Genomic DNA, 27641 nt, shown 5'->3' with positions numbered 1-27641 from the left:
TGCACCAGTTTTTCACTACCTGTATGTACTGTACTGGCCTGCCTAGCCTACAAAACCTGTGAAAACTTTGACCTCCCGGATGACTATTTACATCTTATTTGCGTCAGCTGCTATAAGATCGTAATCATACGATATTAGCATACGCGTGTGACATTTATCTTCTGTACATGAAGCTGCCACGTGCTCTCTTGGCCTGCAAACTCTGTAGCATTGTTATTGCATTCTACGTCAGAAGATGAGTAGCTATAGGTAGACATGACACACACTCTCTCTCTGTTGATCTTGATCATGCCTATGATCTGTCTGATCGGTTGCGCATCTACTCATCTAGTTCTGACGAGCGTAATTCGAATTCATTGTCAGAAGAACTGCAAAACCGTCTCCTCCTTGCTGTGCCCAAGAAAGGTCGCCTCATGGAACCTTCTTTGCAACTACTAGAAAAATGTGGGATCAAGGTAATACGACATAGGTCTAAAAGTCTACTTGCTACATGTACAGTTGCTTGGAGGTGACACTCCTGAGTTTTGGAGCTTCCATTGCTTGTTGGAAGGAATTGTGGTGTGTGTGTGTGTGTGTGTGTGTGTGTGCGTGCGTGTGTGCGTGCGTGCGTGCGTGCGTGCGTGCGTGCGTGCGTGCGTGCGTGCGTGCGTGCGTGCGTGCGTGCGTGCGTGCGTGCGTGCGTGCGTGCGTGCGTGCGTGCGTGCGTGCGTGCGTGCGTGCGTGCGTGCGTGCGTGCGTGCGTGTGTGTGTGTGTGTGTGTGTGTGTGTGTGTGTGTGTGTGTGGTGCATGTTCACTAAACTATACAATCTGCTGCGCGATGACTTATTTGTGTTTCAGATTCATTGCATGTATTGGATTGTTGTCTGTTTTGCTTGTTTAGTATTCTAAAAAGGCTCGTCTGGATATTGCTTTCAGTTCAAACATGAATATTGCAATTGTCTTTTTGCCTGCAACGGATATTGGTCTTTATGTTAGTCATGGACGGTGAGTTATTGCCATGATGCTGTGCTCTTGATGCTCCATATGATGTCAACATCTAAAGTGACTCTGAAAATCGCTTTTTGTGGCAGTGTTGATATGGGCATAACAGGGCAAGATAATATTCTGGAGAGCAAAGCTGAAGGTTTGATCTTTATGGTTGATTGCATTGCATGGTGACACAACGAGTTAATTAACTTTTGTCATTCTGTAGTGAAAGAGCTTGTTGAGCTGGGCTTTGGAAAGTGTCGACTGTGTGTTCAGGTGTATATTCTGCTTGTAATCCATTGTGTTATACATGTACTGCATGGTCCTCACTTTTGAAGGTTGACGTTTCATCAACTGTCACAGATCCTAGAGATTTGGCTGGTGAGTTGAAGTTAACAAATTAAGAAATAAGATATCCGATAACGGTTGCGTTTAAACAGATTGGTAAATTGAAATTTGTTTATGAGAATGTGTGTGTGTGTGTGTGTGTGTGTGTGTGTGTGTGTGTGTGTGTGTGTGTGTGTGTGTGTGTGTGTGTGTGTGTGTGTGTGTGTGTGTGTGTGTGTGTGTGTGTGTGTGTGTGTGTGTGTGTGTGTGTGTGTGTGTGTTCTGTGTGTGTGTGTGTGTGTGTGTGTGTGTGTGTGTGTGTGTGTGTGTGTGTGTGTGTGTGTGTGTGTGTGTGTGTGTGTGTTTATGAATTTGTTTGTTTAGTTTACATTGTTTTATATTTTAATATTTACTGTAGTTGTTTAATCAGATTGAATAAGTCACCAACATTGAACTTTGTTTAGCTAATATATATATATATATATATATATATATATATATATATATATATATATGTTTACAACCTTACCCTTCAGGTGAACGGCTAATTGAAATGACTAGTTCTGTGACTTTGTAGTACAAATGTCAGACAAAAGTTTCTGACAACTTCAGTTCATAAGAACTTGAATGTTGCATGCCACATTTCTATTTTCCAAGTTACGTAGTATGAGTATTACTTGTTACTTCATAGTGAGTTGTGGCATTCTAATTTTGCTCTGCACACAAAGTGATATGAAGTGTGAACTGTGGCTCGTTTGTGAGTATGTGTACATTGCTGTATGCTTAACATTGTATGTGGTGTTGTAATTGCTCTGGAGTGAGTCGTTGCATTTTCATCATAAATTTATTGGTAGTGTGAAATTACACCGTATTGAAATGAGATCGTGCTTTTTAGGAAAACGAATTGTAACTTCATTTACTGGACTTACAACGAGATACTTTGAGGTGTTATAGTTGAGCACTCTGTTTTGTGGTGAGATGACTACGTGGTAAATTGATTGAATATTTGCAGACCCTTAATCCAGATGTTATGACTGACATCAGTTTTGTGAGCGGTTCAGTTGAGGTCTGATTATGTGACATTGAATTGTTTGTTTTATGCTTGTTTTATTCATTTGTTGATACTTTTGTGTTTGTGTTGTGTGTTTGTTCACATGATCGTGCTTGTTTGTGGTGTGTGCATCTGTGCGTTTATGTGTGTGTGTGCATGCGTGTGTGCGTGCACATGTGTGTGTGTGTGTGTGTGTGTGTGTGTGTGTGTGTGTGTGTGTGTGTGTGTGTGTGCGCGTGCGTGCATGTGTGTGCATGTGTGTGTGTGTGTGTGTGTGTGTGTGTGTGTGTGTGTGTGTGCGTGCGTTCGTGTGTGTGTGTGTGTGTGTTCACACGGCAGTTATGTGTTTGTGCTACAGTTTGTTCCATTTTCTGTGACTTAGATTGCTTGTCAACTTGAACTAGCTGATGCTGTAGGTGAGAAACGCTCACATGCAATAGAAATCTGCACACCTACACTAACGTTTTCTTCACTGATACAGTTGATCTTGTGGAGTCTGGTGATACAATGAGAGCAGCTGGTCTTAAAGAAATAGCAGAAATATTGCCATCTCAAGTAGATGATTATGTACTATTGTACACATTGGAACAGAAAAATATCTGATTGCGTGTTATAGGCTGTTTTGATCTCGAACCCAAACAGCAAACGCTTGGTATGGATACTAAAAATTTCTGTTTGTTTCTTATTAGTAATGTGATCATGCACTGACATGTAAAATATTAATTGTTAGTTGTCTGTGTGATTTGCCTGTTTATTTGTGTTTCATGTATGTCTACACCTTCGTCTCTGTTATGTTGACAACTTGTGTGCCTTAACATCTTTCTATTGGTTCGTTTTTGTGGATGCATGTCTCTCATCTTTGTTGTGTACTCTCTGTTGTGTGCATTGCATGCGATTTGTGTGCAGAAAGAAATCGAGTTGATCAAACGTCGAGTGCAAGGAGTAGTTGATGCTGCAAAGTTTGTGATGGTTGAATACAATGTCATCCGCAGCAAACTCTCTCTCGTTCTACAGATTACCCCAGGAAAGGTTGTTTGGAAAGTGTGATTTTTCGTACACCAAGTTTAGTAGCCCCATTGATTTAGAACTCTCCAACACTTGCACCATTAGAAAACGACGAGTGGTTGTCAGTAAAGGCGCTGATTTATAGATCAGAAACGAACACAATTCTCGATCAACTTCAAGGTACACTAAAAAGTGTATTGCAGTACATTTTTGTGTAGTGCTTCAGTGGGGATTATAACATTTGTAAGTGGGTCAGAGATCACTCAATGTACTTGGACACAAGTTCTGTTTTAAAAATGATTAAACATTAATTATTAAATTAAATTAAATTAACTTCATTATTTATATTATTTTTAAATTAACTTTATTAATGATACATTGTTAATTATACCACATTAAATTAATTTACACCGAATTATATATAAAAAAGTTAATTAAGTATCGGCTGTAAGCAGATCCTCCCTTTTTGTTGGTGACGTCTATGGTACTGTACTCTGTTCACCAGCATCCAACTGAGCTCAATCTACTGTAGACGGTCATGTTTAGTTTGATCTACCAGGTTTGCATTACCTTTGTGGCCGGATATGATGTCCGACTAACTGAATTTTGACTAGGACATCAGTGTGTTTTGGTCGGACAAATGTCCCGACCCTTATAATCCCTACTGGTGCTTGGCATCAGGTAGTCAGACAGGCATGTAAACAGGCATAGAGGCAGGCAGACAGTGACTAAAGATTGCGGGTGAAGAAAAGTGAATGAAGCTTAAGATAAGCTGGTGCAGTATACGCTTTGGCACACGTCTCATCCATTGTTTTCTTTAGAGATTGGAGCGGAGGCCATTCTCATATATGACGTACAGAACTGTCGTGTCTGATGACAGTTATACAGTTATTTATGTATCTAAGAAGTCAGTGTTAATAAACTATTGCTTCAATTGCTCTACGTGTTGTGAGTTTCCTTGTCAGAATTCCCTGTCACAGATTCGGCTTCTCCTTCGTAACCTTCTGGTTCACCTTCTCCGTCTCCGTTTCCTTCTGCCTCACCACTGCTGTCAACGTGCAAGCTTTGCACCATTTTGGCATTGAGGTCCTCCAGAGCTTTTTGTATTGCTTCTTCTGCTCCCCGATCTCCTGACAGTTGAGCCAAACGCTGGGATCTTTCAAATGATTCAACTGCAGCAGCCAAGTCATCCAACTTCACTGTACAAAGGGATGGTATTATTTTATGTCCCATCTAATGTTCGATTGCCTGTGGTGTTTGTTTGTTAGTTTCCTTGTTCGTTTGTGTGTGTGTGTGTGTGTGTGTGTGTGTGTGTGTGTGTGTGTGTGTGTGTGTGTGTGTGTGTGTGTGTGTGTGTGTGTGTGTGTGTGTGTGTGTGTGTGTGTGTGTTTGTGTGTGTAGGCTGTGTTATTGATTATATCCTTGCTAGAATATGTGCAGCAGTTCTATTGCACAAAATAAAATAAATAGCTCACCTTCTGCTTGGGCAATAAGAACACTGCTGTTCAATTCCCACACTTGGTCTTTGGCCTCATGAGCTGCTGCCAGTGCTTTTTCACCAAAATCATGAGCATCATCATAATTTCCCATCTCTAGATGGCAACGACCGATTTCATGGTAAAGCCATGTCTTTTCAAGAGCTGTCTTGCTGAGAGGAAGCTTTTCGGTCCAACTATAACAAGCAGCAATAAGAAGGCAATAACCTAGATGTATTTTTAAATTGGCAAATGCCACATGTACTTTTCAACTGCCTTGAAATAGTTGCCAGATTTTGCATGAAGACGACCGAGATTGTCATATGCTCTTGACTTAGCGTCAAGGTTTTGCCTGAAAGGACAGTAGGGTGCCATTTCTTGATCAAACAATTATGTGATGTGTTTGACACTTTGTGTACACACACACACACACACACACACACACACACACACACACACACACACACACACACACACACACACACACACACACACACACACACACACACCGAGCAAGAGCTATCTGCAGGTCCTTCTCAAATTGAATTTGTGCGTCTTCCATACGTCCCAAGTCCATGAATGCATTGCCCAAGCATCCGTGCAGCTGCCCTATGATGTCTTCCTTATTCGGTAGCTCACTCTCTGAGTATGGCTCCACAAACTTCATACAGTCCTTAGCCTTTTCAAGACTCTCCTCAGCATTGCCCACATCCAAAGCTACACACAATCACTACTAATTAAAGCAATTTCATGTTACTCGTGTTTCTCAACCAGGCATTTAGAAGACCAAATCAACGATCTTTCTAACACATTTACAGAAAAAAGAATGAGGATTAGACAGACATAGCCAGGTTGTTACTCTACATGTGTAATATGAACATAGTCAACATGTCGTCTAGATGTGATGTTTGATATTACTTAAGTCAGAAATGCTTGTGTACACGAGACTAAGTCTGTCTGTCTGCCTGCCTAAACATTCTTTCCATCTGTCTAAATGTTTGGAGTTTGAGCACTCAAACGGACGACACACGGACGATACGAAATTTCCAAATGAAGTCAGTAACTATGAGCAACACAAACATTGAGATCCAGTCAATGTGTCACAAAGACACATACAAACGGTTACTTAGCCAACAATACTTATCTTCATTATTCACAGACATTGCACTAACCGTCTTCTATTTCTTCAAGCTTCTGCACAATCACCACAGTGGGATCAGGTCCCTCCCTATCGAAAACCCAAACCATTCACCCCTTATACAACTCGGAACATCTCGTCATTTGTCTCACTTCTTTTTCGGTTTCCTTTGAGCTGGTTTCCATTTACGCAGCTCCCGCTCTTGTTTGCGTGCGTACATGGGTTGTTGTTGTTGCCAGAATTCGGAGCGAGTGTCCAGGTAGGTGAGACCCTCGCGGACTAAGTGATAGACATCAACATTCTGATGTCCATGAACAAAATCTAACAAATTGCAATGCGGTAAGTGTGATGTGTTAGTAAGTTTGGTTTGTCAACACGAGTACACAAAGTCAATTGGTGATCTGCTGTCTTACCTGTGTCTGTGCTCAGTTTCTCAAGGTATTCTCTGTCAGCGTAGAGTTCTCCCAAGAGCTAGACACAAAGCAACAGCATTGACATTATTGTTTGTAGAATTGACTAGGTGAATGTGTGTAAGTGAGTGAATGTTTTTTATCTGCCTGTCTATCTGCTGCCTGTCTGTCTGTCTGTCTGTTTGCCTGTCTCTCTGTCTGTCTGTATGTCTGCCATGTCCTCAGAAAACTTTCAAAACTGTCACCTAATCTTGTGATTTAGATAGATTATTTGACTGACATTCAAGGCCAAGTCCATTAGTTAATCTACCGTATGACTTTGTTGTTTGCAAGGACTGGTTTGCTTTAAAAAATCCTAACGTGTACAAGTAGAGTCTGTATGAAAATAAAGTACCTGCCTGCCTGCCTGCTTATCTGTCTGCCTGTCTGCCTGTCTGTCTGTTCACTCAATGGCCATCCACATATCTATCTGTCTGCCACATGTCTATCTGTCTATCTGTCTGTCTGCCTGCCTGTGCCTGCCTGCCTGTCTGTCTGTCTGTCTGTCTGCCTGTGTACCAATTAATAAAATACTTGTGACATCAAAGCTACAAAACAAATACGCATGTCAACCAAATATTTATACAGTACAGGAGGCTACAACCCTGAACAAGTCACTACCACAAATACCCTTACAAACTGGCATAAAAACATACACGTCAACGTGCAGTCTGTACATATAGCTACTAACTCTGCTGCATTATATATTCTATAAGATTGTGTGTGCCCGCAGGTTCGTCACTCTGCTCAGCCATCCATCTATCGTCTCCACCAATCCATTCAACACTATTTGCCTAAGTATCTATAAATCTCTATCCCCACCTGTTTCACTGTCTTGCTGTTTCTCGGTTTAGATGGGACCTTTGCTCTGTTAGACTGAACCTGTTGTGGACCACCAAATTTCTTTTTCTTCACTCCGCCTTTACCTTTCTTTGCCTGCAACCAGTAGTAACATACAACACAGCGAAAATATGGTGTAAAGAGAAACAACTTGATTTCCTACTATAGTTTGCTGTTTCAATCTCTGTTAGTCAAGCATTTGGAGTAGGTACTCTACACTGTATAATATTCCCTAGTCATGCAAATAGGAAAGTTGGTGATTAGTCACTCTTGGGTTGTCGATGCAAGCTTCTCAGTGTGTGTGTGTGTGTGTGTGTGTGTGTGTGTGTGTGTGTGTGTGTGTGTGTGTGTGTGTGTGTGTGTGTGTGTGTGTGTGTGTGTGTGTGTGTGTGTACGTGTTTCTGTGTTGTGTTTTAAACAACATGTCTGGACATCTGATTTTTGTTTTTGTAGTATGTACATATGTGTGCACGTGCATTCAATCTAAATTTATTTGTTAATTGATATGCATGACAAACGTTAAAGTAATTTAATTGAAACACTTTTTTCAGCAATGGTGCTTGTTACTATTGAAGTAGACGATGCGTTCACTTTACTGTATACGACAATTGGCACAACTAATTATATTCTTACGTGTTCTTCTTGAGCAGCAAAAAATGATAAATCTCCTTTGTTCTTTAGCTTGACAGCTGCTCGCTCTATAGCAAGAGAATATGAGTATCACACTGTGTGTGTGTGTGTGTGTGTGTGTGTGTGTGTGTGTGTGTGTGTGTGTGTGTGTGTGTGTGTGTGTGTGTGTGTGTGTGTGTGTGTGTGTGTGTGTGTGTGTGTGTGTGTGTGTGTGTGTGTGTGTGTGTGTCCAAATGTGGCTGTATGTAAAACAGGACAAGCAAAAAAGTGACACGGAGGTCCTGTATATAATACAACATCAAGAAGCAAGCATGACGTGAGGCAAACAGCTGGATGCAATAGGAGGTACTGTATGTGTGTACATACAAACATAAATATTTGTGACTCAACACCTCCTATGCAGTTATCAATAGCTTCCGATGCCTTCTGTATTCCCAGTCGAAATTCCTCCAGTTCTGGTCTCAACTTGTTGCCGCGATGATAGTACATGAGAGCATACTCGAAGTCACCCATGGCATAGAGTGCCTCAGCCTTCGCATAGAGACCCTAAAAACAGAAACGACGATGAAGATGTTACTCTGGTGTCTGTCTACACAGGTAGGACTAGCTGTTGTTGTAGATGTGACAGTACTGCAGCTTGCAGTCGTTTCTTATAGTAATTTTCTCCTTGTTTTATTTTTAAAAACCTTGACGAATTCTTTGTCGTCCTTGAGAGAGAGCTCGGCGTCGTCCAACGCTGTCGTATTACTGCCCATTTGTAGATGGACCTTAGATCTGGCCACCAGTGCTACTCGATCAAACGACTTCAATTCTAATGCCTAGTAGAGACATCAATCAATGTCTAGATGTGCAGAATAGCTGGCAGTGGATGAAACCATTGTGATCGCTTCCAAGGCTTTTTGGTAGTAGCCCTTGTTGGAAAGTTTCTCTCCTTCCGCTAAGTACGTTTCAAAACTGCTTTTAGGACCATCCTCTTCGTCGTCTTCGTTGCCGTACATTGTGAAAAGAGAATGTAGGTATCGTCGCTACTGGCAACAAGTTAATTTCAATGACTTTTATTGTAACCCGTATAAAGGTAAAAATTTAATTCTATTGTGATTGTACTGTTTGTTTCTAAGCTTTGTTTGACGCAATTGTGTTGATTAGCTGAGAATCTTGAGCTAGGATGCGCATTAAGTCTGGGGTCCGAGGAAGAGCGTACTCTCTGTTGCGCGCACTGGGGTCTGTCCAGGTGAATGGACGCTGCACAGAAAAGGTACAGTACTGTACTATACGTGTACTGTACACTGTACGGTACAGTCTACATGTCGTATTTTCTTCCTAGGCATGCGCAGAACAGTTGCGGTCTTTCGTTTATGTGGCTGCAAGAGAAACTCTCGCCTAGCATGACATAACGACCAGTTATTCGGTGACTCACCCGTCTGTGTGCCAATGAGGAGAAGGCGGCCGTTGGTGGTTATTTTCCTGATTTTCTCCATCAGCATCTTTCTCGTCGCTTTTTATCGCTGGCCACGCTACTTCCCTCAATCTAGAGAACGCAAGACATCAAACCGCAAATCCGTTTCTCGACGAAAAACCCTTGCAGGTCGTACATCATTTCTATCTCACTGTTGTGACTCTACAGCAGATGGTCTTTCCTCTGTCACAGACGCAATTGATAGTGCAGTATGGCAGAGCAGCTTTCCACACGCGATTATAATTGGAGTGAAGAAGGGTGGCACACGGGCGCTCCTCAGCATGCTCGGTCTGCATCCGCAGATTCGCAGCGCACCGAAGGAGATCCATTTTTTCGACCGAGACGAGGAGTTCCGCAAGGGCATCGACCACTACATTGCTCAGATGCCGAAACGCAAACGCAATCAAGTGGTGGTTGAGAAGACGCCGAGTTACATTATTGGTCCGTCCGTTCCGAAGAGAATGAAAGAAACCTTACCGTTGTCGACCAAATTTATCGTTCTCTTTCGCGAACCGATAGAGCGAGCTATTTCTGACTACATGCAGACGTTGTCTAGTCCTGTCAGTAACGGCACTGCCGTCCAGACTTTTGCTAGCAAGGTCATCACAGCGAATGATTGTCAGAGTCGGCAGGCACGGTGTGTTGATTCTGATGCCTATCTCATCCAACTGGGCCAGTACGCGAGGTGGATGCAAGAGTGGCTTGCGTACTACAATAGAAGTCACTTCCTCTTCCTCAGCAGTGAAGAATTGACTTTGAATCCTGTTGGAGTACTAAATCAAGTGGAAACATTTTTGGGTGTTAAACCATTCTTTCAAGGAAAGATGTTCTATTTTAATGAATTGAAAGGATTTTATTGTCATCGGTTGAGGCGTAAGAGGGAGAAGTCGCAAGAGAGTGATGGCTGCCTTGGTCGATCTAAAGGAAGGCATCACATTAAGGTCGATCCTGATGTTGTCAACATGCTGCAGAATTACTTTGCCCCTTGGAATAGATTATTATATAGTTTGATAGATAAAACATTCAATTGGAACTACACAAAAGAAAGCTAGGCAAGAAATTAGAAAGCCGGTCTAGTCTGTATTAGACATATGAAGAGATGAAGTAAATACTATTTATTGATTGTCAAGAATGTAACTCGGTGTGAATGTACATGGAGGTTAGGGGTGGGGACTGCATGATTGTGGTGTGTGTGTGTGTGTGTGTGTGTGTGTGTGTGTGTGTGTGTGTGTGTGTGTGTGTGTGTGTGTGTTTCTGCTGACAAAATTGGTGTATAGGATTGTCGGATCATTTCAAAGAGTAAAGGATGCCCACGGTTGCACATCTTTGATTTCTACACATTCAATTTCCATGTCCTCTATACCCGATTGTTGAATTACTCACTTGTCCCAGGTGTACTCCATCACCTTGTTATGTGCACTACAAGACCTCCTCACCATTTATATCACACAGTACATAATGCCGTAAAAAGCTAAGTTATGAAGACTACCTTTGCTTCTGTACAAAACGAATGCTGCATATTCGGCATGTTACAAAGGCTAAAAGGTGGTAACAAAAATCATGATAAAACAGCAGACTTCACCCTGTTTGGTGAGGCTAAAAAATTCTCCACACTGGCTGCTTTCTTTACTACACGGTCTTGCAGGTCAACACGAGACAGAGCCTACAAAAAGTGTCATGACACTTCACGATGGTTAGCACATTGCAATTGGTCACTGACTTCCAGTTTTTTGGCTCGATCTTTAGAGAGTGGTTCAACGGGAAAGGTAAATCCGTTAGCATCTGCCAGATGGCGTAGATCAAAGTAGTACTTGGCGTAGACACTGGAGTCAACATTGATGTTGAACTGAAGCATTTCTAGGAAGACTCGTTCAAGTTCGTTCCTGTATGGGCAAGACAAATGGCAGATGAGTGCTAATGTGGCTGGAGAAAAATGGCAGACGAGAGCAAAGTTAGATTAGAACTGATCTAACTGCATAAACCTGCATGCTTCTATTGCCTGTCTACTTCATTCTGCATGGTGTCAGTTTGTCTGTCTTCCACTTGCTCTCGCTGTCTGTCAAATGTCTCTCCATCAGCCATCGATTTGCATCTCGAAAACCATCTTTGTAATGCTCCAAGATTGTCCTCTGTGTTACCCTCTACCTACCTGCTGTCTGTCTGTTTGATTGTTTGATATAATTTTGAGTAGATAGAATATTTCTACGTACATGTCTTCGACAGGAATGTCCCTCAGAATCTGGCAATAGTCGACATTCCACACTACAAGAAACAGCACAGATATTGCCTATGAAGTGAATTATGTTACACAACCTAGACAGCACAATCTTGAGGTCAGTCAATCTTGCATGCCACATGCAATGTAACACTATTATCCTCTAACTATCCATGCCAATGATGTCACTTCATACTTTAAGTAAATCATAGAGAGCTTGCGTGATGAAGCTATTTATAGGTAACTAGCATCTCCACCCGCGTTGCCCGGGTAACATTAGACATTAGACAGGTGGAGCTAGGGTTGCGTATTCTTACATATTCTATGTATTAAAAACAAACACTTATTCACCATACGTAATAGTCTCTTATCTTTTTATACATAGGGTATGTATAAAAAGATAAGAGACTATAGAACCTCTTTGTACATAATATTCCTAGTCTTGCCTTCTGGTGCAAAGTAATGTAAACATTTTCCTTGCCCAGTGCGCAAGCACCCTACATAGAACTGTCCATGCGAAAGCAAGGATTTGTCAAATTCAGTCCAATTTCCTTGAAAGACTGACCTTGAGCTTTGTTAATTGATACTGCAAAACTAAGTCTAATGGGAAACTGAAGCCTCCTAAATTCAAATACAGTGTCTGTTGGAATCATTGGTATTCGTGGCAAAAAAAAGACGTCTTCACCCTTGAAACTGCCTGTTAGAATCGTCGCTTTGATGACATTGGTGAGTAATGTCTGAACAACCAACCTTGTCCATTGCATAACCTAGGAGGGTCCAGGTTTCTCAAAAGCATAATGGGTGCACTGAATTGAAGCATCAAGTTGTGTGGTGGAACACCTGGAATTTGCAGAGAATTTAAAATTTTTGCTGGATAGTTCACTTGTTGGTCGGAGTCCAGAGCCGAGTCAAAAGATTTGTAGCACTTTTGTTCTCCTGGCAACTTTTGCAACAACTTGAAATTTATGGAATCAACATCGTCATTTCTCGGTGAACTAACAGGTTCGTTATGTGACAGGAGTGTCACTGTGTGAGGGCAGTATTATGGTGTTGTTGCTATTGGCACTCATTAATTGGAAACCACCCACACGTCACGCAGACGTCAGTGTGACTGTAATAACAACAGAAGTCCCATGACTGACTTGGCTACATTCAATACCATAGAGCGAAACCCAAACATGAAACAGATATTCTCGTGGCATGTGCATGGGGATCGTAAATTCAAAGTCGCACCACGATCACATCCTGGCGAGATTTCACTTCGGGATGGACTCCTCGATTGGCGAGATTTCACTCGGGGATGGACTCCTCGACAGGGGACCGTCTAGATACCGAAGCGTGCGTTTGCACTGTGGTGTGGAAAGCAGTCTTCATGCACGGTTTTGTGGCGATCGGCCCGGCAGTTATAGCGTGATTGATGTTACAGACAGACAGACAGATCAGACTTTTATAGATATAGAGATACACAACATCTCACAAAAAGAGTGACACATAGGTTTACTGTTCATCGAGATTTGCCGAACAGGTGACCATGAAACTAGAGCCGAACATTGACAGGTGAGTGGCTAAAGCATGAATAGTTAATTAATGAAACAGCATCCAGCTTCAGTGCAAAAGATTTAGACAGACAATACCCTCTGCCAGTTCAGGCAATTTGTTTTCCTCACCTCGACACCCTCGGAATCCTCATTAAGATTATGTACAGATAAGTGATGCCTATTGGCTACTTGATGTGTGTAAAGGGTACATGCAAGTGCACGTGCATGTGTGCACACACGCACACACATGCACACACACACACACATGCACACACACACACACACACACACACACACACACACACACACACACACCTGAAAATCCTAAATGTCAGAAGCTGCCTCTAAGGTCATGCCCCAGCTGTTAAGCTGGGCCCTGTGCGCTACTCAGGGAACTCTGGGCCTGCACTAGCAAACTCCTGGAGCCGGGCCAGGCACTCGCAGGAGCACCGACTTGTGAAGCCAACTGTGGTGTGAGCACCCGAAGTCTCACCAGGACCCCAGTGGCTGATGTCACGTCATAGCCGATGGCCGCTTAGGATCCCAGTCAATGACCAGGTACTCATTTATACTCCTGAGTTGAGAGACGCAAATGTGCGTTAGTTTCCTGCTTAAGGAAATTATGCCATAGCTCGCCATCACTGTGACTTGAACTTGTGACCCTTCAAGGTCCCGGATGTAAGCACTCCATAAGATGACTCTCTAACCAACTGAGCTATTGCACCACACACACACACACACACACACACACACACACACACACACACACACACACACACACACAAGCAGATGTATAAATGAAATACATAGCTTCATACCAGCTTGATCATCCCAGACTTTCGATGCCAACATGATCGCACCGAGCACAATCCGTTTCCAGTTAGTCGGATGCACGTCGATCTCAGCATACGTTAGAAGCCGCTCAATATAAACCTAAACAAAAACCAGGAGGCTCAATAGACACAAAACAAACAGGAACTCTTAACCACATAAAATACCAGCGTGATTATGGCACATTCCGAGGTGAGCTGCAAAAAACCACATGTAACCAAAACAAACTATGCAAACACCAACTGTCCCCACCTGTGCTGCACTGAAGAGAATCTTTACAAATCTGTACACATCTCTGTGCTCTGGGTTGTACGTATCATAGTCTCTCGGCAGTGGGTCTCTCTGGTAGTCAAAACACAACATTCTATGCTTACAGGCACACACCTTATAGCATCATTTAGAAGTATACAGAAAGAGGATGAATTCTCTCGTCAAAGATCTCCAATACTCTTGGTTCTTGAGGACTGTACAGAGGATAACAAGAACAAACTGTTGAAGCTCCAAAGAACAATAGTTTCTATACAAATATCTGTTGGGTGGCATATTAATTAGCTCTACATTAGGCATTTCAATGCAACACTGACCAGGCAAAATGGTTACATCCATTCTGCATTGTGATAAAGCAGTAAGCACCAACAGTGCAAAAACATATATGTGGGTGAATACAAGACAATCTAACCTGAAATTTTGCGTCATTACTTAACTTCATTATTTGGTGGTCTATACACATGCACACACCAATTACAACCTTGCAAGTTACCACATGGGCTTTTGCATATGACTATATTATCATTAATTCAGTTCTCAATGCATGCTTGTTTGTCTGACTTGGTAATGAACTCTTTATGTGTACCCTAAGGTAACCTGTACCATACAACTGTACTGTACCATACAAGTACATATTAGTTTCATTGCATGCTCTTGCAGTAAGTCATTCTTGCCATTCAGGTTTCCTAGTGCAAATCACCAAGTTTGTCATGGAATTGGATTGTAAATACGGAACACTTTCATTTTCAATGTGCAGATTGGTGACACCATGTGTGTGTGTGTGTGTGTGTGTGTGTGTGTGTGTGTGTGTGTGTGTGTGTGTGTGTGTGTGTGTGTGTGTGTGTTTGTGTGTGTACATTGATGTCTAGTACACGTAATCACCGATTTCGTAACTTGTTATCTGGCATGCATAGCTTGATGGCAAAGATCTATGTAACGTGAAATACTAAAATCAGCTAAATAACAAACTTATGGACGATGTACTTGCAGACTCATTTTGTTCATCTGCCAGTGTTCTGCACAGGATTTTTGGAGTGGTGGTCGGGTATTTGCTGCATTAAGGGGCATGGTTTATTCCTATTTCCAATATCCGAGAAAGAAGTAAAGCAAACTCCCGGACACTCAAGCATCGTCGCAGAACAGACAAGAAAAAGCACCAAACAGAATGTATCACACTGTCCATGGTCCGTGATCTGAAAGAGCAGATTAAGAAAGTTGCAACTTCTGTCGGGGAACTACATTGCCCAGTCTCGTGTCTATACTATGGCATGGTTAGATGTCTGCCATCCATCCATGCACCAGCTGGAGGTTTCAAAAGCGAGTACTCCCATCTAGCACAAAACCCTGAAGACGACTTTGACTGGCTCTGTCACACCACCTTAGTGCCCGGAGTGATAGATTGTATTATACATCGTATCATAGCAGGGCGGGTCTGCTGGCATGTCACGATGTGAACAGAGCACTCACCTTTCGACAAACTGCTCACCTTCCAATGCTCATTATCTTAGGCAAGTAAAACACTAAAAATATATAGTGGTGGGTCGGAACATGCAAAGTGATGGTCGGAGTTTGCTGAGTGATGGTTGGAGCCCGACCACTTCTGACCCTGATCTGCAATAGAATAAATCCTCCATTGGACAACCAGTTTGTTAAATTTTGCCACATGATTTACTACATTGTGAATGACGATTAATTACAAATTTGATACCAACATTATTGCTACTAAAGAAACACATCTCACTGGTGGGTGACTCCCAATACAAAAGCAGAGCAAACAGTTTTTAAACGACATAAGGTATAACACACAACTTTACATACACAATATACCAGTGAACAAGATTACGTTAGCAACACAATTGTGAGAAAACGGATGAACGCGATACACCACAAACGACTTACAAATTCTTGACATGGTAGTAGATGGCAAGCGAAACCCTAACCCACATATACATTTCAATTTCTAACACGAGACCGAATTACATACGTGATACTCACAATTTGAGAGTCGTTTTCAAGTTAGGTTGACTCACAGTACTATCATCCAAATAGATAGTAGAACACGAGCTTGCTTTCGCCTTTGTACCTTCCTACACACCACATAATGTCTAATAGTTTCGTAACACATTTTCGTTGTGTTACCAGCACGTGAGCCTCTTGCAGTTGTCTGATAGAAACCTTCCTACGTCGCTGCCCCTCATTGACGGCTACTCCTGTGTCACACAATCTTTGTGTTGCAATAATGGAATACAAGTCGATGCGCTTACTGTCTTGCTTGAATCGTTCCATAAAGATCGTTCCCTGGTGACCAGAAAGGTCTACCAACAAAACGGCCATTAGAAATAAGGTGGAAAGAGAAACGAGGTACGGCGAATGAAAAATAGCTTCTGAAACTTTCTTAATATTTTTGGTTTCGTTTACTTTTTAGTAACCCTACTTGTAAACAGACTTAAAAAACATGATGGACCAGTGTCACACTCAATTAAATCTGGTTACAAATATCAACAAGATCGTAAGACAGTCAACTCGGACAATAGCTAATGTCTACTCGTGCTTACAACATATTGCACAAGTCCTTGAAAGTACGACCAATAGGCTGTGAACTTTCGATTTTGTTAAGCATATGTACCCTTACCAATACCTACAGCAAGAACTACCTTGATATTAATTAACTAAACCATCTTGAAGTTTAAATTTTTAATTAAGTGTTCCACACCCAGTAAAATTCAAAAATAAAATTTTGTGCAAGAGACGCGTCACAAGTTAGGTCTGCGTGGACGGCTAGTGTGTGTGTGTGTGTGTGTGTGTGTGTGTGTGTGTGTGTGTGTGTGTGTGTCGTGAAGTGGGCGTGGTCGGTATTCTGGTCTGTCTACGGGTTACTACGCGCCGGAAGCCACTGTGTGCAAACAAACTCTCTGCTCGCTCGCTGCTCACCTTCACGTTCGCTGATGTGCTGCAAGTTGAGCTTCAGGTCTTTGTGCAGCACGAGAGGCGACGGCTCTGCGGACGGCGACGAGCTCTCTGCGTCGTCCGACGCTTGTTCGTCGGCTGGTGGACTGGGCGTTGCTTTCAGGCTGTCGTCCATTTCATGGTTGAGTGGATGTAAGTATTTGTCTTCTTTTTGAGCGGAGGGGCACAGGTTTCCCATGCTGATGCTCTGTGGGTAGGCCGACCTGCCGGCTAGAGTTGCTCTTCGCGCTGACGCATAAAACAGTGGGGGACGAGAAAGTCGAGGATGAAACGGTGGACTTGTGACAACAACTGACGGCTTTCACAAAATGCAAACTTAAAACCTCCGGGAATTCTCGGCGTCGTGTTCAGTGAGAAATCCCGTATGTAATCCATTGCAGCGGGGACGCGTCTTTTACGTAATATTGTCTTTTGTTTTTACTATGTTTATGAGAAGTCGTGACATGACAAGTTTGGGCCAGTTCAGGTCTGCTGTTGTTATGCTAAGTTATATTTAGTAAAAATGTTTATTAATTAATTAAGCAGAAGGCATGTTTTCAGTAATAACAGCATTAGAAATGATGCTTGCCAGCTAATTAATAACATTCATATTTAATGGCTTTTAAAATTTAATATCAATGACAATTATGTTAATGAACCTAACAGCTGTCATGCATATTTACAAGACATGGTCATTCTAGGTGTCATCAAACCTTATTAGTGCATAAATTATTTTTAATTGCGCAGTCTTTACTCCACTATCCCGGATATAAAAAAATGACATCGACAGATCACATGGCGGCGGCGGTAACTTCGGAGTCGTCTCAAGGCAACACCGAGTCTATTCTAATAGCTACAAGCGACTTCCAGGCTGCGGATGACAATCAGGTACGAAGTAACGGCGGCAAAGTAACCACGCCCATACGAAACCGGAAGCGTACATCTTCATTTCATTCCCAGCTTGTCTGAATTTTGATTCCGTTTTTAATAGCTTTCGTTCAAGCGTGGTGATCGTTTTGTTGTGATCAGTGCGTCATCCGAGCACTGGTGGTGGTGTGAGGCTCGAGGGAAAGGCGAGAAAGGCTACGTGCCTGTCAATCACGTTGTCACTCATGATCGCTGGCTGGAGGAAGAGGCTGAACGATGGCAGGATGATGAGTACTTCGATAGTTATGGACACTTGGTAAGATGACATTCTTGCTGATGTTATTACTAGGGGTAGGCTACAATTACTGGATGTGTGTGCATTAATTAGTTAATTATCTGAGTAGAAATTGCATTTGGAGATGTTGGATGACCAGGCGAGAACAAACGCGTATTTACAAGCGGTTCGATTAGGAGCAGGATTTTTAAAAGATAAGGTGAGTGCTGCATGTTGGAGCCTTACTGTTTGTATGCAGTGATTTCCCTGCAATACATTTGATGAGTCCTGGGACGCATTGAGGAGGTTGGGACGCAGATTCCAGGCAGCGGGACGCACCCTATTAAGTGCATTCTTGTCTACTAAAATCTACTACACCAGCAGGTTTAGACTATTCCCCCATGGTTGAACTTTGAAATCTGCAATATTTCTGCTGCCTTTTGGCCCTTCCCGATGATCTTGGTATAGCAGAGCCTGGCATTTCGTTTATTAGTCATACTATGACATGCTGGGTATGTAAATGTACCTGTGGGCGCGCGTGTGTTGAAGTTGGGATATCATGACTTATTGAGTACGGTATGTTTCAATCCTGATGGTATTCTGGTATTCAAAGTGTTTGAACTGATGACAAGAAGGGGGTTAGCAGGATGGAGGAACCGGGGAACCGGGGAGGAGGGGAAGTTGCCCCTCTAATATCGGGATTGAGGGGCATAGCCCCTCTGATACTGGAAGACGATTGAAGAAAATGCATTGGAAGTTTGTTGCTTACAAGTAGAAATAATATTGGACGGTGTGCTGTTGCAGTTAACTCACTTGATACACATTGTCATGATCATTTGTGTGCATGGTGCTCTGGCTACTGTACTTCTGTCAGATTAATCAATCAATGACAAACCAATCATATTCAATTTATATCAATATGGTGACAGTCTGTTATGAAATTTTGCCTCCCTTATCCAAAGGAGCTTCCACTGCCCCTGGTTAAGTGGAGAACTAAGCATGGGAGTGTCATTTAATTAATTAACCGGTCCAACTCGTTGAACTGGTTAAATGATTTACTAAATACAGTAGGAGGTACAGCAGTTCTGGAACTGTCAGATAACTACAAATCTTGGTGTGAAAATTCTTTTCGTCAAGTTGTGTTAGAACTCTCAGGTTTTCAGAATCAGTCAAGGTGCTAGTGAAGTCTAAGAGGGCAGTCATTTGAGAATAATCGATCTTCCTGTAATCGAATTAATATGTTTGTATCTTTATTTGTTGTGCTTTACAGTTATAGAGGATTTAAGGACAGTTTATCTGTTAGCCTGGACAAACCATTGTCTACTGCTATTATTATATTTGCCATGTCCTTATCTAAGTATTTAGTATTGTATGGTGTTTGTGGCATTTTATCTATTTTAGGTCGTATTAGATGTTGGATGTGGAACTGGCATACTTAGCATGTTCTGTGCTCATTCAGGCAATGCGCGAAAAGTATTTTTAACATTAGGTAGAATAAAGATAAGTATTGTAAGGTTTGTGTGGTGTTTTCAGGTTTATGCTGTTGAAGCTAGTGAGATGGCCAATCACACGGAGAAGGTGGTACGATGTAACGGTTTGGAAGGCAAAGTGCAGGTCATAAAGGGTAAAATAGAGGATATAGTGCTACCTGAAAAAGTTGACGTTATTGTTTCTGAGTGGATGGGAACTTTGCTGTTGGTGAGACAGTTTTGTATGCCTGTTTGTTTTTGTGTTGGTATAGGTCATTACGTGTGCATGCATGTATTGGAGTTGGATTTTTCATTAATTGTGGGTAATTAAAATAATAAATGTCATTTCTGTTTTGGTAGTTTGAACTGATGTTAGAGTCTGTGCTGAAAGCACGCAACAGATTTCTAAAACAGGTACACATCACATTGGTTTTTTCCAACTATTGCGTAGAGATCTATATGAACTGAATTCAATAGATAGTTTGACTGTCTTGAATAATTTACTGTTCAATTTTGTTGCTAGGGTGGTGTTATGTGGCCATCAGAAGCATCTCTGTTTCTTGTACCGTGCTCAGCACAGTTTGAATATGACAGAAAGCTAGCATTCTGGGAACATCAATATGGGTTTGACTTTAGCCCTCTAATGTATGTATACATCTTGCATTGTGTACATGGTGTTGATCTTGCTGATTGTTTGTTATTGTTGTTGCAGACCTTTAGCCAAGCAGCACTTCTTCAGTAAGCCCGTATATAATCACAAATTGTCAAATGAAGACTGTTTGTCAGAGGCGCAGCGTATAGTCACTTTAGATCTTGCAACTGTAAAAGAGAGTGAGATAGAGGTACTCTAAGAAATGTTGTATTGTGGTGTTTACGCTATACGGGAGCGGATGACTTTGAGAACACACACAAAAATTATCAATGGCTGATGTTGCATGTTTTGCTTGCATTCTAGTGTGTTTCGTGTTCGTATTCATTCTTAGTGAAGCGTTCAGGTACGAATCATAATGGTTTGGTTTGACCCATGGTTCTCATTGGTTATTACAGGTTGTTTTCATGGGTTTGCCTCATGGTTTGAAGTAGTTTTTGGCGGATTCGATCTTCCCATGGGAGAGGAACATATAAAGCTCTGCACTGGACCGGATAATCAGTTAGTCATATTCCCAGTTGACTTTGACATTAGATCCTAGTAATGATGTAACGTACAGCATCAAAGAAAGTGTTACATACTACTATTTTAGCAAAAGTTTACAACAGTACAGTACTCACATTTTGGTATCCTTGACACTTTTTTGTTAATTAAGTTAAACCCTATTTATTCTATTTGAAAAAATCTTACTTAATTTTATTGTTTGACGTGCAGTGGATTTTTTGAAAAGTTATTTTAATTAATTAAACAATTAATCTTACAATAATTGAATATATTTTATGCTGAATAAATACAATTGGTTGATCTAACTTTCAGTATATACACAGCATGCTAGAGTATTTAGCAGACTTATGTAGTGCAAACTCAAAGTTTCTTGTGAATTTGTAGGCCAACTCATTGGAATCAGGATTTTTTCATGTTGGATGATTCGATGACACTGGAAGAACATGATGAAATTTTAGGAATTATTGTTATTAAACGAAATCCTTACTGGAGAAGACATTTGAAGGTAACATTTGAGTGGAGCGTGAAGAAAAGAGGTGGCCTTACTGTGGTAAGTTAGTTTGGACATACATGTATAAATAGAATGAATTAATTAAGGATAACAGACTGCAAACAGACAGCAAGCATGCAAACCAGAGCACTATATGCAAACAAGCAGACAAGATAGTGATGTTGACAGAAAATTTGGTGCGTAAGCTCACCTGACCATATCTAAAGTCACTAGTACTGACATGTTTATTTAGACTGACAAACAAGTGCACGTGACTGTTTGATGACAATAACACCTGACTGGGTGGATGATGCAGACGAAGGATTACCTAGGGTACAAGGACTACATACAAGGATACAAGGAAATTACTAACTTTTTATCAAGAGCTACTATTATAGAAGCGTATGTATATTATTTTGTAGATTCCGAAAGTCAGCAAGGAGTTTCTACTTTGGCGCTGAGTAGTACACTACTGATTATTGTATTCTAGCCTACAGCTCAGTTATTATTTGATAGTGCAAAATTATTGAGTATTTTTGATACGGTAATTACCTCTCTGAATATTAATGCTTACAAGCGTTTATTACAATAGTCAGGAAAAGTGATTCTGAAAATTGAAGGTTGAGCCTATCCACCACAGTAGCTAGTTGCGCAGCTGAGAATTGCTTCCGAGGGTGGATGTGGCTAAAAGATGGCTGACAGGAAGAATATTAGTGTTCGCTGGTTATACAAAGGAGAGAAAGAGAAATGGATTCCGTTCTGTGGAAATGACTCGATTTTGTTAGAAGAGGAATATTTCTCGTCGCAGAATTGGCGAGGAGAGCTCAGACGTTCTGTAGATTCTTCCGTTCTTGTTAGGGACGGGATGTATACAGCGGACGTGAAGAAAAAAGTGTGTCAGCCGGTTTACTGGGAAGGTATTTGGTTATCTCGTAGTCTGTGGTATACATTTGTTTCTCTGTCTGCTTGCATTCTATCAAAACTGCATGGATAGGTAGGTCTATCTCTCTAGAGATCTTTTTGATATATGTTAGATCGCTATGTACACGTTTAGATTGCGTGTATACTAGCTAGAGATATTGAGAAGTCTTGAACATTGCCAAATTGGTCTTTCTCCTTCCGGGGGGGAGGGGGGACGACCGGTGTTACAACCGTGTTACAGTGATGTGTTTCCTCGGGTTACAAGTTTCCCTGCACACATATCCCTAGTGTTTTGTGTATCCTCGCACACATATCACTGGACAAACGACAAAAAAATGACGGTGATATGTGTTCCCCCTCCCGTTGCAAGTCCCCGGTTACAAGTTCCCCACATATCCCTAGTGTTTGTGTGCACTTCCCCCGCTAATATATAGTTGTTGTTGTTCTCCACACACACACACACACACACACACACACACACACACACACACACACACACACACACACACACTCGCGCACGCGCGTGCGCACACAGCACACAACTAATATTAAAGTAGTGATAAGTGTCCTGTACTACATCACTAGGTAAACACACCTAGTGCTGTGTTTCCAATGAATTCTGGCATTGCTACTTGAATTTAGACTATTAATTAAATAAAGCTATTACAGGAAAACAATTAAAATCTCTTCCAATTATCTGAAAAACTCAAAAATTAAATTTTGAATGGTTGGAGCATGCGCTCTTGCCGTATCTTTGATGTAGACATTCCAGTGATATATGTGTGCACAGACACACAAAACACTAGGGATATATGTGTGAGGAAACTTGTAACTCGGGGAAACACATATCACTGTAACACCGGCTGGACACTGAGCCAAGGGTGATGAGGGTATGTATGATGATGGTATGTCCACTGTAATCAGTGACGACCCTCTCAGTGTCTTTGGCTACGTTGATGGGATAGCAGACCAGCTCTCGACAGGCAAACCTTCTACATTGAGAACAAGTCAGGTTTGGATCCAGTTGATTTTTAGGACTGGTACATCAACACACTTCCACGCCAGTCTCTTGACTTTGATATTTGAAATACGAGATTGTTCAAAATTATCTAAAGACTGGCGACAGAGTTTACACCATTTGGCTCTATCAGTAGCAGAGTGTTCAAATGTGTCCAGATTAATGGAACAAGATCTAAGACTGCTCTTTAGTGAGTCTTTAATTAAAGCAGAGATATGGACGACCCTGGCGATGCTTTCCTTGTCCAAGTTCTCTGAGTAGTAGCTGCTTTGGTATTCTGATGTAATGGCTTTATTTCTACCAGCTTCTGAGCTTAGTAGGGAGGAATTGTTTCTACATAGGTCTAGTATATGTGCACTGTTTAGCAAACAGTAATGTTAGCATGTATTGTACTATATTATATAGGAATGACACACAACATTTTGTGGTAACCCTTGCTGGATGATGCTTAGGATCACCTACTGTCATTATTCGAGGAACATGGTTTGTTGAAACACGAAAAGGTGTTTATCAGCCACTGCCAGAAGAGGAAGCTGATTATATTGAGCGATCTCATTGGAGTGAACCATTACGTAATAAGCTAGAGGTAATCAGTTGCTTTTGAAGCTTAGCACAATATTTAGTCAACTATCACATGCTTGAGAATATGTGGTTTTGAATTTGGAACAAAGTCCTTTCACAGAAAACAGGAAATCAATGTGGGTAGTGACACACACACACACACACACACACACACACACACACACACACACACACACACACACACACACACGCATACACGCACACACACACACACACACACACGCATACACGCACACACACACACATCTTTGCCTCCTAGGGGTAACGACTAGCTGGACCCCCTCGAGCCTATCATTTCTAAGACTTTCAGGATTTAACATGCTTACATAAATTAATTGAATCTATTTGATGACTATCAATATATTGATTATTTCTCAATATGAAATGCATCAAGCTGCCAGGATTAGTATTTGTAGTTATGTGAACTATGCGTGACATTTAGGGAGGTCAAGATGAAACAGATGGCACCAAGAGCAGTTCCAAATCACGTGAACGTAATGTCATTTGCATAGTCTTTGATTGTTTCTTCAAAATCACAACAGAATTATATATGTTCTCTACAGCTTTGTTTACAGCCGAACAAGTTGCATCAAGTTCAAGCTCTCATTGCATTGCTTGGTATGGTGAAGATGACGTTTGGCTGAACACGAAAGGCATTACAAATAGTGTGACTAAAAGAGTTGGCAGTTTGCTAGGCAATAAGAAAAAAGGTTTCTATTTCTTTTTACTTGCTGAGAATGGATAGAATTGTGTATACTATGTTCGTAGGAGATCTAGTGCGTGCAAAGCGTCTACGCAGAGGATGGCACACTCAACCCAGTAAAGAAGACAAGCTACCAAAAGCTATTCACTTAGTAATGGTTATTCATGGAATTGGCCAAGCACTAGATTCATCAAGTATTGTTACAAGTGCCAAGGGGTATGTTTGTGTGTGTGTGTGTGTGTGTGTGTGTGTGTGTGTGTGTGTGTGTGTGTGTGTGTGTGTGTGTGTGTGTGTGTGTGTGTGTGTGTGTGTGTGTGTGTGTGTGTGTGTGTGTGTGTGTGTGTGTGTGTGTGTGTGTGTGTGTGTGTGTGTGCGTGTCTGTATGTGTTTGGAGTGGCATCGCTGTATCTCTAAAATTGGGAATCCAGCTGCTGGGGTTTAACATTTATGACATCTTGTCTATTGTTTAAAGGCCACACCTGCCAATATTGGGGCTATTGCCTCTCCAGGCCCTTATATAGTGATGCCACTGGTGTGTGTATTGCAGCTTTTTTTTGTTGTACAATGTGTGTAATCTAGCTTGGATATGTCCGTTAAGTTTAGAACAATGTGGGTCATCTTGACCATGTTTCTTCCGTTATCATTAACTGGTGGCTCTTTCCCTTTTAGTCTGTCAGAGGCATGTCTGCAAGAGGTGCTTGGAAATGCTCCAGATGGGGAGGCGAACGGTCGTGTGGAGTTTCTACCTGTGGAATGGAGAACTTCTCTGACGTTGGATGGCGGTGTGTTGTTATATTGAGCTAGTAGATTAACAAGCTTAATAGAAAGTTGGGATGCGTTTACTTGTTTGTTCTGAACTTTTGAAAGAGGTTGGAAAGGTCACATTTTTTGTAGTCATATTTTCTGCCTTTTTAGGCTTATTGGACAGGATCAGTCCGCCAGGGATATCTCAGATTCGAAAGATTAGCCAACTTGCAGTCTGCGACATTCTCTACTACATGAGCCCACTTTATGGTTTGGAGGTAATCAGTTTTATGAGAAATGGTTATTGAATAGACATTTGTCAGTTTGATTTAATTAATTAATTAATAGAGAGAACAATGAACAAACATACAAACATGTGTACATTTGATGAGTTGAGCAGACAGGTGGGCATGCAGACAAACAGAGAGAAGGACAGCAAACAGACACATGAAGATACCGAATGGATCGGTCATCAATAAACGGATGTAAGATGTGCATGCAATGAAGGTTATGAATTTGTGTTGTGCTTTAGGTTGTCAACAATGCATTGAACACGATTAACAAGCAGTATAGACGTTATGTGGACAACCACCCAGAGTTTGCAATAGATGGCCGTGTGTCTCTTCTGGCACACTCACTGGGCAGCGTTATTTCTTACGACATTCTCGCAACCCAAGCATGGGGATCGAAAACAAAATGGGTTGGCCAAACACCATCTTGTGAAGAACGCCTCCTGTTTCCAGTAAGTTACGTTGTTGATATATTTATAATATGAGTTAGTTTCTGTTGTTACAACACAATTTTTAATGCAGAGGTATATATCATATATATTATTGTTATGAGTTGGTTACAGTTGTGCATTGGTGTTGTATTTATTCTCTGGTGTGTGTGTTTGCGTGTAGGTTGAAAATTTCTTTGCTATTGGATCTCCTCTGAGTTTGTTTCTTAGCATGAGAGGTGCTGACAGTGAGAAGAAAATGTCTCGGCTTGAAGACAATCCATTCTGTTTGCCAGAAACTGTTTGCAGAAAGATGTTCAACATTTACCATCCATCAGATCCAATAGTACGTGAATTTGACCACAAGTAATGGTGTAGCAGCCTACCAGCCAGACAGGGATGAAACAAAGGGGTAGACAGAGTAATGGGGAAAGTTGGGGTCATGCAGGAAGTCAAGTAGGTGGGGAAAACGGGGTGGGAATGTGGAGAGACTGACATAGATGACAGATATGTAACACATGTACAAACTGTGGCATGTGCAACATTCAAAGCTCATGAATTTTGCTTGACTGTACTTCATCAGACTGGATTGTGGATATACATCCTATTTGTACAACAATTGCTCATACAGGGAATAAAATGCTAAAGAATTGAAGGATCTAGCAGGTTCAGATTAAGTTAATTACCCATAGCCAGCATTGGTGCTAATGAGCCCACATCCACAGTCATTATTGGAATGGTTCTCTCTAAGATCCAGATCATGAGCAGTGTGGCAGACTATTGTGGTATGCAAAATGACTCAGTCTTTTGGTGTATTCTTTTGACCTTTGGAGCTTAAGAGATTTTGGACAGACAGCTTGTGACAGTAACGGCTGGGTGCAGAATGTACAACAATACAAATACAATGATTTTCTTTATTCACAGGCGTTCAGATGGGAGCCGCTGATCTCACCCAAGTATGCTGAAATACAGCCAGTTACAGTGAGCCGGGATTCTCATAGAACAAGCAGCTCCTCGTCGACTTCTTCACTAACTTCCGACAAGGATGAAGCAGATCGTCCTCCAACAGTAGCGGCTGCATCATCCAAATCATCAAGTCTGTTTGGTTCCATCGCAGGTGCAATTGGTACCGCCATAACATCATCAAAAGTGAGACACATTGTGAGGAACGCATTCCACAAGTTGTTTGATGATGTTTGTATAGCTCCTAACCGGGTCAGTTCCTTCTGATGACCAGAGGGCGAGCAAGACCAAGGGATCATTGCCAGAATCATTTATTCCCCGTGGTACTGGTACTAGACTGTCTCCCTCTAAAGTGTGAATTTCTACTGTTGTGTTGGTTGTGATTACAGACAAACGGTTGCCTCAACGGTATGATTATGCGTTGAAGGAGAGCTTTGTGGAACATGCGAGTCAATACATACAGGCTATCACAGCGCATACCAACTACTGGACATCAACAGAAGTAGTGAGGTTTATTCTTGCTCACACAGAGTAAAAGGTACTGTACAATCTCATTGAGAAACATGTGATAAAAGACGATTGAATTAGATATTTGCGGTATAGT

General features: G+C 41.6%; 6 protein-coding genes across 9 annotated transcripts; 4 read left to right on the top strand and 2 right to left on the bottom strand.

The window, feature by feature from the left end:
- The first annotated feature begins 126 nt into the window (after positions 1 to 126).
- Positions 127 to 4292, top strand: LOC134193793 (uncharacterized). Of its 2 annotated transcripts, none has more exons than XM_062662625.1 (14): positions 127 to 249; positions 332 to 455; positions 882 to 985; positions 1072 to 1124; positions 1194 to 1243; positions 1306 to 1348; positions 2190 to 2239; positions 2307 to 2360; positions 2728 to 2761; positions 2827 to 2900; positions 2962 to 2997; positions 3252 to 3374; positions 3431 to 3530; positions 4172 to 4292. In XM_062662625.1, the coding sequence occupies exons 1-14, from the start codon at positions 236 to 238 to the stop codon at positions 4222 to 4224; spliced, it is 912 nt and encodes a 303-aa protein (XP_062518609.1). In that variant the 5' UTR covers positions 127 to 235; the 3' UTR covers positions 4225 to 4292. The 2 variants fall into 2 exon arrangements, with proteins under 2 accessions (XP_062518609.1, XP_062518610.1); XM_062662626.1 differs by having other exon boundaries at positions 159 to 249; positions 364 to 455.
- Positions 4138 to 8936, bottom strand: LOC134193790 (outer dynein arm-docking complex subunit 4-like). The gene is made up of 12 exons (XM_062662622.1): positions 8758 to 8936; positions 8569 to 8700; positions 8275 to 8428; positions 7886 to 7950; positions 7235 to 7348; positions 6377 to 6434; positions 6116 to 6284; positions 5998 to 6053; positions 5335 to 5542; positions 5091 to 5177; positions 4826 to 5022; positions 4138 to 4549 (listed from the first exon to the last, which is right to left on the bottom strand). Exons 1-12 carry the CDS (start codon positions 8878 to 8880, stop codon positions 4290 to 4292), a joined length of 1623 nt encoding a protein of 540 aa, XP_062518606.1. The 5' UTR covers positions 8881 to 8936; the 3' UTR covers positions 4138 to 4289.
- A 31-nt stretch (positions 8937 to 8967) lies between these two features.
- Positions 8968 to 10467, top strand: LOC134193792 (heparan sulfate glucosamine 3-O-sulfotransferase 2-like). 2 transcript variants are annotated; one of them, XM_062662624.1, is made up of 3 exons: positions 8969 to 9137; positions 9207 to 9467; positions 9531 to 10467. In XM_062662624.1, the coding sequence occupies exons 2-3, from the start codon at positions 9314 to 9316 to the stop codon at positions 10388 to 10390; spliced, it is 1014 nt and encodes a 337-aa protein (XP_062518608.1). In that variant the 5' UTR covers positions 8969 to 9137; positions 9207 to 9313; the 3' UTR covers positions 10391 to 10467. The 2 variants fall into 2 exon arrangements, with proteins under 2 accessions (XP_062518607.1, XP_062518608.1); XM_062662623.1 differs by having other exon boundaries at positions 8968 to 9137; positions 9207 to 10467.
- A 216-nt stretch (positions 10468 to 10683) lies between these two features.
- LOC134193923 (cyclin-Y-like) lies at positions 10684 to 17510 on the bottom strand. The gene is made up of 12 exons (XM_062662789.1): positions 17121 to 17510; positions 16454 to 16504; positions 16329 to 16399; positions 16185 to 16276; positions 16089 to 16124; positions 14332 to 14386; positions 14175 to 14264; positions 14090 to 14119; positions 13910 to 14024; positions 11549 to 11600; positions 11059 to 11221; positions 10684 to 11001 (listed from the first exon to the last, which is right to left on the bottom strand). Exons 1-12 carry the CDS (start codon positions 17332 to 17334, stop codon positions 10897 to 10899), a joined length of 1074 nt encoding a protein of 357 aa, XP_062518773.1. The 5' UTR covers positions 17335 to 17510; the 3' UTR covers positions 10684 to 10896.
- A 403-nt stretch (positions 17511 to 17913) lies between these two features.
- Positions 17914 to 22007, top strand: LOC134194413 (protein arginine N-methyltransferase 2-like). 2 transcript variants are annotated; one of them, XM_062663346.1, is made up of 12 exons: positions 17914 to 18023; positions 18127 to 18318; positions 18407 to 18496; positions 19678 to 19749; positions 19810 to 19974; positions 20106 to 20159; positions 20269 to 20390; positions 20458 to 20587; positions 20701 to 20740; positions 20793 to 20895; positions 21283 to 21448; positions 21811 to 22007. In XM_062663346.1, the coding sequence occupies exons 1-12, from the start codon at positions 17931 to 17933 to the stop codon at positions 21847 to 21849; spliced, it is 1266 nt and encodes a 421-aa protein (XP_062519330.1). In that variant the 5' UTR covers positions 17914 to 17930; the 3' UTR covers positions 21850 to 22007. The 2 variants fall into 2 exon arrangements, with proteins under 2 accessions (XP_062519330.1, XP_062519331.1); XM_062663347.1 differs by lacking the exon at positions 18407 to 18496.
- A 29-nt stretch (positions 22008 to 22036) lies between these two features.
- LOC134194412 (uncharacterized) lies at positions 22037 to 27572 on the top strand. The gene is made up of 12 exons (XM_062663345.1): positions 22037 to 22305; positions 23780 to 23913; positions 24352 to 24403; positions 24473 to 24619; positions 24678 to 24828; positions 25282 to 25394; positions 25528 to 25634; positions 25889 to 26098; positions 26259 to 26420; positions 26999 to 27223; positions 27279 to 27360; positions 27427 to 27572. The coding sequence occupies exons 1-12, from the start codon at positions 22080 to 22082 to the stop codon at positions 27570 to 27572; spliced, it is 1755 nt and encodes a 584-aa protein (XP_062519329.1). The 5' UTR covers positions 22037 to 22079.
- The last annotated feature ends 69 nt before the right edge of the window (positions 27573 to 27641 follow it).

This window comes from Corticium candelabrum, chromosome 18 (genome assembly GCF_963422355.1).
Source record: "Corticium candelabrum chromosome 18, ooCorCand1.1, whole genome shotgun sequence".
NCBI lineage: Eukaryota > Metazoa > Porifera > Homoscleromorpha > Homosclerophorida > Plakinidae > Corticium > Corticium candelabrum.
This window is presented reverse-complemented; position numbering and strand designations above follow the sequence as displayed.